Consider the following 13,451-nt stretch of genomic DNA (forward strand, 5'->3'; position numbering starts at 1 on the left):
CATATTTCTATGTGCTGCACTATGATTACACTCTTGATATGAGGCTGCTATTTTATTTCTCCCATCCTTATCATCAAGAACACAAAAGGCTAGCGGCCGCCAGTTCCAAGAACACCCCGAATCATGTTCTTTTCCCACCATTTCAGTAAAATCAACCACGCAGATACATGGCTTACGCATGCTCGCCGCCAGCGATGCCAACATGAAACGAGGCGATGCAGAGTGAGCTCCAGGAAGTCGACAGAGAAATTAACATAACCCAAGCAGTCGATCCTCTCGCTGTTCCAAAGTATCATGGCAATACGACATTGTGTACAAAACATACATCATACACGAGTAGTTCCTCTGCAGTGCAGAAGGAAGGCACTGGAAAACAAGTGTGCCGCTCTCACTGGTCCTGCAGCCACGAAATGTGCTGCCACCACCCCCGAGCTGTTCATCGTTCATCAATCATATACATTGCTCTCCGATTGCTACAACACGCACGCACCGGTGCAGGTGCAGTTCTCCCTCCATTACGGTTACACGAAGAAAAGCGATCCGAAGCAGAGGCTAAGCTGTTCGTCGTTCAGCCGAGCTTCTGGCTGACGAGGCCCTGGATGGAGCCGACGAGCGCGAAGGCGCTGACGAGGAGGCACACGACGCTGAACGCCTGCAGGGCGACCCACCGGGGCGACCACCTGGGGACCTGCCTCTGGATGAAGTACATCTCCACGGGGAAGTAGATGGCGAGTGGCCAGAAGTTGAGCGCGCCGAGCAGCGCCAGCACCTCGTTGAAGTAGGGGAAGGCGAGCGCCACCACCGTCGTGCTCGCCACGTACAGCGTCCGGAAGCACACCCGCAGGAGGTTCACCCTCCACGGCGGCAGCAGCGGCAGCTTCACGGTGTGGAAGTCGTTCACGAACCGGCTCGCCGGGAACCGCTCCGCGAAGAACCTGTCCGCGAACTGGTATATCGGCTGGCTGTACACCTGAAAAGAGAAGGGAAGGTTTTTGAAGGAATCCACGGCAATTGTGTCACCGGCAACGTTCCTGTAGCTTCAGAATTTTTTTTCAGTTCAGCGACACTTGAGTTGTGTTGTTTCTTGGGCGCACCTGGTAGCCGCCGAGCAGGTGGAGGATGATGCAGGCGTTGGCGAAGTCGATGAGCCAGTAGGGCTCGTAGAAGCCGAAGCCGGTGAGGAGGTTGCCCGGCGCGTCGCTCCCGAAGGCGGCGTAGCCGAAGCAGCCGCAGCAGAGGTAGAAGAAGGTGGTGACGACGATCGAGATGATGGACGCCTTCTTCATCGTCTTGTTCTCGGCTGGTGGAGCCTTCAGGGTGTCCTGCACCGGTACAATCGTAATGGAAGAAGTCGTCATCGACTATATACTATACTGTACTATCCTATCCTGAATCTGTAGCTCTGACTATGCAACGCACCTGAATTTCCAAGAGGATTAAGGAGTACGGGTATGCGAACGCGATATCACCGATGGCTTGCGAGACGTGCCATATCTTCTGCACAGGTGTTCTCGTTGGAGCACCCGTTATGCTTCCTTTGATTGTTCCATTAGCTGAAGAACAGCAACAAAATTTTCAGCTTACTATAATATCAACGTTTCATAAAACACACTCAATGTTTAGTTGCAGTTACATGCTCTGTGCTCTGAAAAACTTAAGATTGGAGCCTGAAACCAAACCGGGGGGGGGGGGGGGGGGGGGGGGGGGGGGCGGTACCAATGGTGTTGGTGAGGCCGAGGCCGAGTCCGATGAAAGAGTAGGAGAAAGACATGACCGCGGCGAGGACCGACAGCCACGCCATGTCGTGGAAGTCCGGGATGAAGGAGAGGAACAGCTGCGCCGCGCCGAACATGAGCATGTAGTAGCTGCCACCGTACTTGCAGGGCGCGTCGTGCCCGTGCGTGTGGTAGCAGTTGGACCTCAGGATCGCCCTGCAAACACAAGAACAAATCAACGGGAGAACACAACACTGACACACACACACACACAACACAAACAACCAAAAAAAAAAGACAGCGTAATGCATCATGTTCCTGGCTCATTGATTCTGTAAACTGTGGCCAGCGCAGCGGCTACCTCATGCTAGTGGCGGTGGTGATGGTGTACGCGACGCCGCAGCCGTACAGGCTCGCGTACTGCAGCGAGCCGCAAGCCCAGGTGTGCTTCCTGCCTGAGCACGTCGCCACACACACTAGAGAGTTTAGCCATGGAGTCGCTAGAACGAGGGAGATCGGTCTTGCGCGTCAAACAAACTAGGCTTTCGTGCTGTGTTAGGTTAGGTACCGAGGAAGACGCGGACGGCGTCCATGTAGGAGCGGTTCCGGGGGCCCTTGCCGTCGTCGCCGCCGCCGCCATGGCGGTAGCAGTCGGAGAGCAGCGCTGCGGAGACGTAGGTGACGAGCGCGAAGACGAGCATGCAGGCCGGCCCCCCCGCCCACCCGAGCTGCGCCACGCTCCACGCCAGCGACAGCACCCCGGACCCGATCACCGCCGTGATGATGTGCGCCACGCACGTCCACACCGTCCCTGCAAGCCCCCGCGAGTGAATCCTCAGGCGCCGACGGCGGTGGAGGGGGTAGGGAACAATCAACGACTCAACGTAACGAGTGGGAGGGAGCACCGTCGTACCGGTGCGCGGCGGGTGGCCGTCGTCGTCGCAGCGGGCGCGGGCGCCGGCGCCGGCCACCTCGAGGGAGTGGTGCACCGCCATTGCTCGCGTCGCGCGCGCGCCGCTTGAAAGGAAGAGAGAGGAGAGACTTTGCAGGATGAGTGGGTTGGGTTGCCGGGCTTGGCGACGACCGCCGAGACGTGGAGGTATAGGCAGGCCGGCGGCTACCACTCCAGCTCGGGATCACAAGTCACAGAGTCCAGGGCCGTTGCTGTCACCATTTTGTCCGCTTCTCTTGAAGCCGGATCGAATCCGCGACTCCTTTTCTGGGGCGAAAAGCGCGGCTGCCTTATTCAACACTGTACATGTTAGCACCGTCACGGTTAATCTATATCTTGTTAACGTTTTAGAAAAAAAAAAAACACACAAAACTGAAACTAAGTATACGCATATTCATAATTATTTTTATTATTTTTGCTATAACTTGTAGAAGTTGAATTTAAACTTGCATGTTGGTGGAATGATATAACTCATATTAAATTAATTTTTTTATATTTTTAATAACTATTTAGATGGCATGCAAACAACTAGTGTACATACATCCGTGTGCTAAAAAACTGCTTCCCTCTATCCCACGTCCCTGTAAAACAAATCGCTTCAGAAAAATTATAAAAATATCAAAATATGTTTTTTAAAGAAAAACTCTTATTTTTTTATGGGCATGTGCAGTCCTATTACAGAATCCATTTATATGTATCTGCTGTAATACATGAGTATATTACTAGTATTATCTGAAATTTGAATGGATCAATGACCAGATTTTCCAGAGCCAGCCCAAGAATGGAATCCATTATCCATCCATGCGAACATTATATATGGAGAGAAACCTCATCTTTGGAGGATTTTTGGTTGCGAGCATTTGTGCGCGTCGACGGGCCCATCCGCCGGGCCACGAGAGCACGGAGTGCACGTTTCGGCATTCATTCGTGATTTTGTCACGAGACCGCTCTCTGCCTGCCTTCTTCTGCATGCCAATTTGCCAATTTGGCAGCAGCGTACGGTGCGCGAGTGGTGACTGGCCCCAACACCAATCATCCCTACCTTCTTCCCATTGGCCCGGACAAAAACTCTGTGTTGAAAACTGAGTTCCACCGGAAGATTTGGTTCGCGGATGTGATTGGATCGACCGTCGGCCATGACGTGGATGTAGTCCCAATTAAGCTAGCGCATAGTGTCGATAAAGCGTGATGGCTTGATGTTGCCTCGACCAGGGAAGTAAGACGCAAAAGTCACAGGTGATAAGAAGAGGGAGAAAACAGGACAAAAGTGAAGGATAAACTCCATTTTAGGGCGGTATTGCCATCTCCCCATTCGGGCTCCCATTTTTCTATCCTTATCTTTTTTTTTGTCTATACTTATAAGATAAAATTTAAATTTTTAGTCTTAACTTTTATATCACTAAAAATACATACATAAAATTTTTATTCATAAATTATTTTTCATTTGTAAATATGTCGTTTGGTTTTTCTATGATAAAGGCAAACAATCATCAAAAGCAATCAAAAAATAATTTGTGGTTAAAATTTTGTATAGTAACTCAGAAGCAAAATCCATAAGATATACCACGATAAAAAATATAAAATCAAATTCAAGATTAAGTTTTAAAATTTATATTTTAAAATATAAGCAATTGTAACAACGAGACCATAGGAGCGTTGGCAGCATGGCTGCAGATTGTCTACTATAGTACGTACACACAGGTAACCTTTCAAGGATATTTTGCCTTTCCAATTTCCTTCCCAAGCAGCAGTGGAGATATATCTCCTTTATTGACTTATTTTGAAGAGAGAATCCTTTGTTGACTTGTATAGTTGCAGTTAGAAACTGGCGTTACACAGCAGTAGTTGTCATGGTCCTCGTGGAAGTTTTTGTCATCCTTTGGGATCATTTTTTGGACCATCCAGGATTCCATTTCTCGTCAAAAAGTAGCATCGAGCCAAAAACCCGTCTTGGTCCTTTGGGACTGGTTTGATGCTATCCACTCCATGTTGATTGCATCAATGGATTATACTCTAAATCAGTTTTCCACCAATTCAGGAAACTTTTAGGAGCGCCCAAGGTTATTATTATGCAGGATGTATTTTGTCCTAGCGGCATCGGATCATATCGTAGAATCAGGATCTTATAAGATTTTCTTTCTTAAGTTTAGTTTAATATTTGTATTAATTATGTTTGGTCTTTTTGTATGAAAATATAGTAATAATAATATACGGCATAACCAAGCAAAAACCATACAGTAGAGTTAATAATTTTATTAAATATAGGTATTTTGATCCCACGGTCATACTACCGAGTACCACCGTTATGTTTTATTCCAATACCAGAGCCAACACACTCAAGATTCAATCGTACACAAGTTCAATTGATGATAAGTTTGAAAACTTCAACGAAAGACACTAGGCCGCGTTCGGCAAGCCCCCATAAGTTAACTTAGCCCTTTTTCACGTGCACATTTTCCGAACTATTAAACGGAGCATTTTTTTACGAAATTTTTCTATATAAAAGTTGTTTTAAAAAATTATATCAATCTATTATATATTTTTAATAATTAATAATTAATTAATCATATATTAATCTATTACTATATTTTTCGTGCCAGATAACTAACCCACATCCTCCTCCTACCGAACGCAGACTAAGACAGACAGACAGCGGTTTTCCAGCTGCTATAGGAGAAACAACACAGGAATTTGAAGGAAGATGGAATTAAGTGACAATTTTCAAAAGGTTGGACATGCTAATTTTCCTTCAAAATATCTGCAAATTGAGTTAAGCCATTTCAAAAGAGTTCCATTGGATTTTAAAAGCGCTAATCATTTGTTTCAAATGATCAAATAGGGTAACTATATTACTTGGATCCTACAATATTTGTCCTTAAATCCTCATTCCAAAGGGGCCAAGTCATTGGATTGAATTTGATGTGGATTTCTTCTTGTAACTTTTGACCTTCTTGGATTCTGCTTTAGTACAAAACATTTCCTTTTTCTACTCCTAACGATGGATACCTCCTATTATCAGAGATAATGAGAAATAGCGGTATCCAATTTAGTGGCTGTTTGGATTCAGGGATTTTTTTAGTCATTTATCACATCGAATATTTAGACGTTAATTATGAGTATTAAATATAAATTGATAACAAAACTAATTACATAAATAAAGTCTATTTTATTAGATAAATTTTTTAAGCCTAATTAATCCATAATTAACAAATGTTTTCTGTAGCATCATATTCGCTAATCATGAGCTAATTAGGCTTAATAGATTCGTCTCGCGAAATAGTCCAAGGGTATAGGGTGAGTTCTATTAATAGTCTATATTTAATACTTTTAATTAGTGTCTAAATATTTATATGACATAGAGAAAAAAAGTTTGGAGTATCCATACATAGCCTTACGCTAGAAATTGTAATACTACCACTATGTACCTTCTCATGTAGTACTATCATAGAATCACTCCTTAAAAAAATAATTGCACACATGTGCCTTTTGAGCTGGTCTGTTGACTTGGGCCGTGCTTCTGAAAGGCTCGAGAAAACTACCCTCCGGGCAGATTTCTCCGTGGCATTCTCTGGTTTGCTACGCACCAAACAGACGATGACAAACCGAAGACTACATGAACAAGTTGTTTTCTGTTCCCTTAACTTGGCAACGAGACCCGGGGAAACCGAGTAGGATCCGCATCCAGACAGAAAACGAAGTTTCGATATGGGCAGGGTTTACTACACCGTTTAGCCTATCCAAACCGTCGCCCAATGATACTGTTGAGTATTGTATGATAACCATGAGTTTTTCAAGGGAGTAATCTTTTGGCTTATTTAAACAAAAATCCAAATGACATTGGCAAATAAAAATTATCTATGTGTTTTTAGCGATCTAAAAAACATAACTGGAAAATAAACTACGGTAACAAAACCCAAATATACTCCAAATATCATTTAAAATTTAAAATTTAGCTTGAACATAAGCAAAAGCGAAAATATAGCTACAAAAGTAAAATTCCAAATCAGCGGCAGGGAAAACAAAGGGGTGGAGGGAGATCAAAGAAGAAACAATTGTCTTGAATGATAAACTAGGATCAGCAGCTTCCAGTGAAGACAAAATGAGTTGGGCACGAAGAGAAAGGTTAGGATTTTGTCATGATTTATCACGGTAAAGGTGCGGTTTGGCGTGGTTATCATGTGGTTTCACGTGAAAATCATCGCCTAGAAATCCAAAACAAAACCACCCCCACACCACCACCATCATGGGAAAATCAAAAAAAGCCAACTGTTTCCCTACGTACATATAATATTTCCATCTATTTGTTAGACACATTATCGATAGACTCATAAAATAATCAATAATATATTATAACTTAATATATAGTCATAAAACAGTATAACTTACCAAATACAGATAGCTATCACTACCCTATCCTTACTTCCTTAGGGTTCTAGTTTACCACGAAACAAGATCTAGCATAGAGTTAGAGCAACTCGAAGGTTGACATGTGGACGATAAATATGAGGCCACGTGTCAGCAACGGTTACCGTGGGGGCGACCAGCATCTCATGAATAGGTATGGGTAACGAATCCCTGGTCTCCACAGTGACGAGGTGTACGGCGAATTCGGGATTACTAGAAAAGAGTCCATGGGTCCTGCTGGGCCATGCGTCCGAACGCTTGTTGGGTTCGGCCAGGCCGCATTGGACCCTCCACACGAAAGCCCGCGGCGCCACTGCATGGGGCCAACCCACGCAGCAGGGGAGAGGCACCAGACGAGACGATGCAGCAGGCGCGTTGGGCCTACTATGCGGCGCGGGGGGGTTGGGATTCTCCCCTGCGGCGAACGGCGCGACACCACGTACGCTACGGGTCCGGGCATGCTGGGGCGAGCGAAACGGACGGATCGTGGCTTGCGCCGCGCGCGGCGCGCTGAAGAGGAGGCCGCCGTCCCGGACGCGCGGAGTGCGGCGCGCGCTCGACGGTTCGAGATACGCAGGCGTGTTTGCTTGCGCGCGGGGGCAAAAAAAAAAAAAAAACAAAGAAAGCGAAAGAAGTACGGGGGTGTGGCGAGGCGTACCTGCAGCTGATGGATGTGGTGATGGTGTAGGCGACGCCGTACCCGACCAGGGCCGTTTTCTGCAGCAACAAGCAGATCCACGCGCTCGGGCCACCTGTTTCGCACGCACGCGCGCACAAAAAAAAGTCCGTGTTGCGAACTGACCGTCAGCGATGGGCGTTGGAGCAGAAAGCAACGTTTCGTAATTCGTACCAAATTTGTGCAAACAAACATCGTCCTGTATACATGACGATTGGCAGGGATTTATCATGCATTCTGGACATGACAACCCTTGGGCCCATAACAATTATGGGCCATAGAAGCGACGCTCCTGTGTTCTTTACGGCTATCACGATGAAATATTATTTACTTTTTTTATAGTTATTTAATGATATAAAAGATAAAATGCTGTACTACAATGTATTTTGGAAAGTTAACATGATAAAGTGCTATATAATTTTATTTTAAAAAATAATCTATTAGTAGTCTGGAAAACATAGGTGTAAAAGGCGAGAACAAATATGAGAAAAATATATATTAAAGAACACAGCCACGTGGGACACTCAAACGAAAAAAAGAACACAACCATGTGTTGCACGAGCGCGCGGCCGTGCCAGCCAAACTCACCAACTCCCCGCGAAACACCACCAGCCAGCTCGCTACTCCAGCTAACTGGTTCACGGCGCGCGGGTGAGCGTCGCCGCGTCCCGTCTACTACCGAGGCGAACGAGCTGCGACACTGCACGGCTTTGGTCAAAGCCCCGCCACGCCGCGGATTTCACGAGCCTTTGCTCCTCTGTATCACGCACGGTGGTGCGCCGGTGCCCGTGGGCGTGCGCCTCACTTTTTCTTTCGGGTTACACCTATACCACTACGATTCACCAATCTTGCTTGACAGGGACGTTGCGGTTTTACGTTCACGCAGGGTAATTGTGCGTGTGTGTCGTGACCAGCTAAGCAAAAAAAAGACTTTCTTTAATAACGGGTTGATTAAAAAACGAAGAGAAGAAATGGCAAGAAACTATTTTTTTTCATTTTCCTGGTCAAATGCTAACATTGCAATCCACCAATCAAGGGGAGTGTGATGCTTGGCGAAGGCAGAGAGGAATCACGAATCGTTAACACTGTAGGTGGCGGTGCGTACCTAGGTTGCGCTCGACGGCGTGCGCGTAGGTGCGGTTGCGGTGCGGCCCGACCTCGGGGTCCGGCGAGCGGTAGCAGTCGGCGAACATCGCCGACTGGAGCGCCGTCACGGCCGCGAAGACGAGCATCGTCCCCGGCCCCGCCACCCACCCGAGCTGCGCCACGCTCCACGCCAGCGACAGCACCCCGGACCCGATCACCGCCGTGATCACGTGCGCCGCCGCCGTCCACTGCGTCCCTGCAGACGCCAATCCGTCGCCGCGCGCATTCACGCGTCAGATACACATCGGCCAAGAAGAGGAAGAAGAAGACGAAGAAAAGGAAGGGGAAGGAACCAAAGAACGACGAACAGAACGGAAGAGCTCGTGCAGCTAGCCGTGCTCACCGGTTCTGACGACGGCGACATGCTTGGGGCGATCCGAGATGAGAGGAGCGGCGGCCGCGCCGTCGTCCCCATCGCCGAGCGCCATCCCCGCTGCTCTGTCCTGGCAAACCAAAGGATGGGGGGAACACGCGGCCGCATGGCGGCGACTAAATACTATTGTAATTAACTCGCCTTGACGCTGCCGCTCACCTACTTGCCAATTGGCGGTTCACTCAGCTATATGATTCGAGGAGGCCATCGATATACAGTGCGTGGGCTGAGAACTTGGGATGAGACTTGATAAGTACCATCACTGCACAGCAACACAAGAAAATAGGAAGAAAAAAAACACTTATTTTTTTCCTTCCCTGAAAGCGATGATTGGCACAATCACTTGCCCAAACATTGATCCACCACCTTGCCATGCGTGTGCTTGATGAGCTAGTTAGCAAGACATGGCGCCATCTGATTGAACCGTGGTCAATTCGAGGCAAGCAAGCACGGTTCGCTAATAATTCGAAGCGCACATTTGGCAAGCGCATGTTTGCCTGTCGCAACAGTTGCCATGCAGTTTTGCCACTACTACTACCACAAGCAAGCGTGACTGTGTGGGCAGCCGATTATCCTGGATCTCTCCCGAAGAGAGGAGACCGGGCCATTTTTCACAGAATTATTACAGGGAAAACAAGGGAAGGTGAAACGGGTCGGCTGGTGTGGTTCGTTCTCCTCGTCTGCTGGAGGATTTCTCTGGACAGGCCTGTTTCAGTGTCTTTTTTCATCATCATTGCTAACTCACCTTTGATTGATCGTGTCTTTGCCTAGGTTGTCCAGGTCCATCTGGAGTGAACCCTGTACGGTGCCACGAAGAGGACAAAAATGGGAGTAGTAGTACGGGAGTACTGCTTGAAATGCCACTTGTGCCAGTGACGTGTACAAGTAATTGACAGCCCAGAGATTGCAAAAGACCAAAATTAAGCCCAAGGCCACCATCTCAAGGCCCAATCAGTTACTGTATGTCTGTATCTGGCACTCTTTTTTTTTCCCCATTTTTACATATGCACAGACACTATTCCATATATCCGGCTACAAATAAGCTTAATTTTGATCTACATACGAAGAGAAAAATCAACAAATTAAACCATATAAGAAAAAAAATAGACAATTTGTGCTCCATTGCTCCAATACTCACACGCTAGCAGGTGCAAGATTCTCCCAATACATGGACCCATGCGGATGATGGATACCCAATGGGTATCTATACTATAGAACTAAGTTACAACGAAGTTAGAGTACATGTAATTTTACACAACAATTAGACGATTATATCAACCAACTATTAAAATTATGCTAGATAACGATGATTTTAACATTAACATTCAAAGAAATTGAACAAATCATATGATCATGATTTAAAATGAAGAAACTAGATAATCATTTCATACAAACTATCATAATAGAGGCTACGTATAATTGTTTCTTTACCCATGGGACAGTGAGTACGGGAGACTAAAGATCAAACCCATAGCTATGTACTGAACGGGTAAAGATTTTGCTCACTACTAGACTCTCGTGTAGTTGTGTACAACAATTAAACCATATATAACCCCTAGTAGAGTAAGAATTCATCGGTTTCGGGTCATGGGACCTATTGTCATCATTGGCTATGGTTACCATGTCCGGTTTATTTTTTAATAATATGTGACTGTACCTAGCCCAATGCCTAAAACCTAGCATGCGGGTGTGAGTAATTATTTCTACCAATGGATAACCAGAGTTAATCTAATATATGCTTTTATAGTTGATTTTGACACAAGCCTTAGGACATCCACGATGTACACTAACAAATAATCTTAGATAATAAATGTTGCTATAGTACAACTCATTTAAAATTGTCGAGTCAGACCACAAGTCCCATGCAATAAAAATAGACATTAAGTTTAAGGTGTGGCAACAAAGCTATAAAATACAATACTTTTACAATTTTCATTTTACTATTTTCATGTTCACATCATCAAAATATTCATTTCAGTCACTCACGCGAAGAAGAAATATGGTTTGGAGCGACCTGTATTTTTCTTCTTCCGTGGGACTCAGCGAGACTCACCTTCTTTCCATCAAACATGCATACCATTATAGTCTGCCTTAACTATCGTTGCATGTACATGGGCCCACTCTTATTGTTTATTTTAACTTATACATTGGTCTTGCCCTTATACTTGGGCCCACTTAATCACATCGTGTGTTTATTACGTTCACGAATATAATAAATTATGTATTATTTAGAAGATTTTAGTGTTGAAGTTAAACTGCTTTGATGTCCTCCAGATATTACTTGATTAGGAAAGATCACATCTTGCGCCGCTACAAGAAGTGAGTAATAAGTAAGCATAGTCGGATGGATTGGGAAGGTATTACCCCTAAATTCCTTATATTTATGGACGGAGAGAGTATACATACAACTCAATTAATAGAACTCTAGTCCTCGATCTCAACCTCACTAGTTTCTCCCCTCCGTGACGAAGCTCGATTGCTCTTCGCAGGCCAGCGTAGGCAGCTAGGGTATCGACTGGCTTGAAAGTACCGAAATACTTCTATTTGCATTGAAGGCTTGGAAGCGTGGAATGGTTAAACTTTAATGAAACTTAAAAATGATAATGACTTGATGATAGTTGCTAAACTTTGTGTTGCATGAACTATCGGTGATAATTTTACTACTTTGTTCAATAGTCTATGGACGAAAGTATTAAAAACATGAGCAATTTTACGGTCTTTAAGTAGAAACCAAGAGATAGTACCCTAAAAACATATTGGGTACCTATCGGGTTATCTGTGCTCAAGGAGAACGGTGATTTCCGCCCATCAAGGCTATCAGACGTGGATCAGGCAAAAGATGTCAGGTGTTGAATTGGACATATGTTCCTACTATGTCTGTGTTCGACCTGGTCCATTAACAACTCTAATAACCACGTCGAAATGCAAGTTTGGGTGTGCATCGATGTGACCTTACTATTTAGAGATCAAATTAGCTGGAGTACAATGAGAGACAATTAGATTGCTTTCAAAGGACATGAGATAAGTAATTAAATAATCCTGCTGTCCCTAACAAACACCCTAACAAAATCCACCCTTTAGGTAATGGAGAGTAATTAAAAAAAATATCTTCCTGTAGCTTAATTGAACTACCCTCTAGGTAATGGAGAGTAAAAAAACACCCTAACAAAATCCACCCAACCTGAGATTGCTAATCCCGCATCACAGCTGCACAAGGTGAGCGGGGGTAGCCACCAAGCAAGTTAAACCGAGCAAGAAACAACGCTCCGACGCTAATTAATTCCGTATCACAGGGCGAGCAGTAGTAGTTAAACTGGAGCAACAAACAACGGTGCGAACGCTCAATACGTCAATTTCACCCTAAGAAAATATTTTCTTTTATATTAAATGAATGAAAAATATTATTTCAATGTATTACACTAATTTAAGAATAATATTATAGCGAAGATAAAACTAAAAACGTTATTTTAACGAAAACACGTTTTAACTATAGCAAAATAACAACCCTCTCCCTCCCACCCACCCACCCGCAGGTTCCACACCACGCTTGCCGGAGTCCGTACGCTCTCCTTTGATATGAGAATGGTATTATAACCATAAAATTACTGCAAAACTAAACATATTTTTCTAACAAAAATACATGTTATAACGATCGAAAAAAATAACAACCCTCTGCCGCGTAACCCCCCTACCCACCCACAGGTCCCACACCGCGCGCGTCAAATTCCGTATGCTCTCTCCCCGCCCCCCCCCCCCCCCCCCCCCCCCCCCCCCCCGGCGAATCTCTCGTGCACCCACCTGTACTCCCCCCTCCGTTCCGCTCCCCCCCAATCGCACGACGACGACGACCGCTGCTGCTAGCCGGCTTAGCGAGCCCCACTCTCCAGTAGTCCCAGACTGAAGCGTAGCCTCGCCTTCGCCTTCGCTGCCTCTCTCTCTCTCTCTCTCTCTCTCTCTCTCTCTCTCTCTCTCTCTCTCTCTCTCTCTGGGTTTCGTTTTTCTCTTTCTTATATCTTCAGGCGGTTACAAGCTCCGAGCTGGCCACGCGCGCGCGCCATATATCCCCCCCTCGGCCCCAGCTCAGCCTCCTGCCTCCCCCGACGTGCGGCGCGCCGCCGCCGCGTATCTCGGCTCGGTGCAGGTGGGGGTGGGGGTGGGGGTGGTGGTGAGGAAGCTGCTGCATGC

General features: G+C 45.9%; 1 protein-coding gene across 2 annotated transcripts; it reads right to left on the minus strand.

Annotated features, from left to right (window-relative positions):
- Window positions 1–53: 53 nt before the first annotated feature.
- LOC102718356 (probable amino acid permease 7) lies at window positions 54–9,396 on the minus strand. Of its 2 annotated transcripts, none has more exons than XM_006652335.2 (7): window positions 9,237–9,396; window positions 8,853–9,089; window positions 7,730–7,823; window positions 1,717–1,931; window positions 1,420–1,553; window positions 1,095–1,322; window positions 54–970 (listed from the first exon to the last, which is right to left on the minus strand). In XM_006652335.2, exons 1-7 carry the CDS (start codon window positions 9,319–9,321, stop codon window positions 569–571), a joined length of 1,395 nt encoding a protein of 464 aa, XP_006652398.1. In that variant the 5' UTR covers window positions 9,322–9,396; the 3' UTR covers window positions 54–568. The 2 variants fall into 2 exon arrangements, with proteins under 2 accessions (XP_006652398.1, XP_040379436.1); XM_040523502.1 differs by lacking the exons at window positions 7,730–7,823; window positions 8,853–9,089; window positions 9,237–9,396 and adding exons at window positions 2,077–2,170; window positions 2,284–2,526; window positions 2,629–2,870.
- Window positions 9,397–13,451: the final 4,055 nt, after the last annotated feature.

Source organism: Oryza brachyantha, chromosome 4 (assembly GCF_000231095.2).
Source record: "Oryza brachyantha chromosome 4, ObraRS2, whole genome shotgun sequence".
Lineage (NCBI taxonomy): Eukaryota > Viridiplantae > Streptophyta > Magnoliopsida > Poales > Poaceae > Oryza > Oryza brachyantha.

Coding starts and splice junctions, on each gene's coding strand:
- LOC102718356 (XM_040523502.1), bottom strand. CDS start 2,710: ATGGCGGTGCACCACTCCCTCGAGGTGGCCGGCGCCGGCGCCCGCGCC. Junction 1,323..1,419: donor TAATCCTCTTGGAAATTCAG/GTGCGTTGCATA, acceptor GTACCGGTGCAG/GACACCCTGAAGGCTCCACC. Junction 971..1,094: donor ACCTGCTCGGCGGCTACCAG/GTGCGCCCAAGA, acceptor TTCTCTTTTCAG/GTGTACAGCCAGCCGATATA.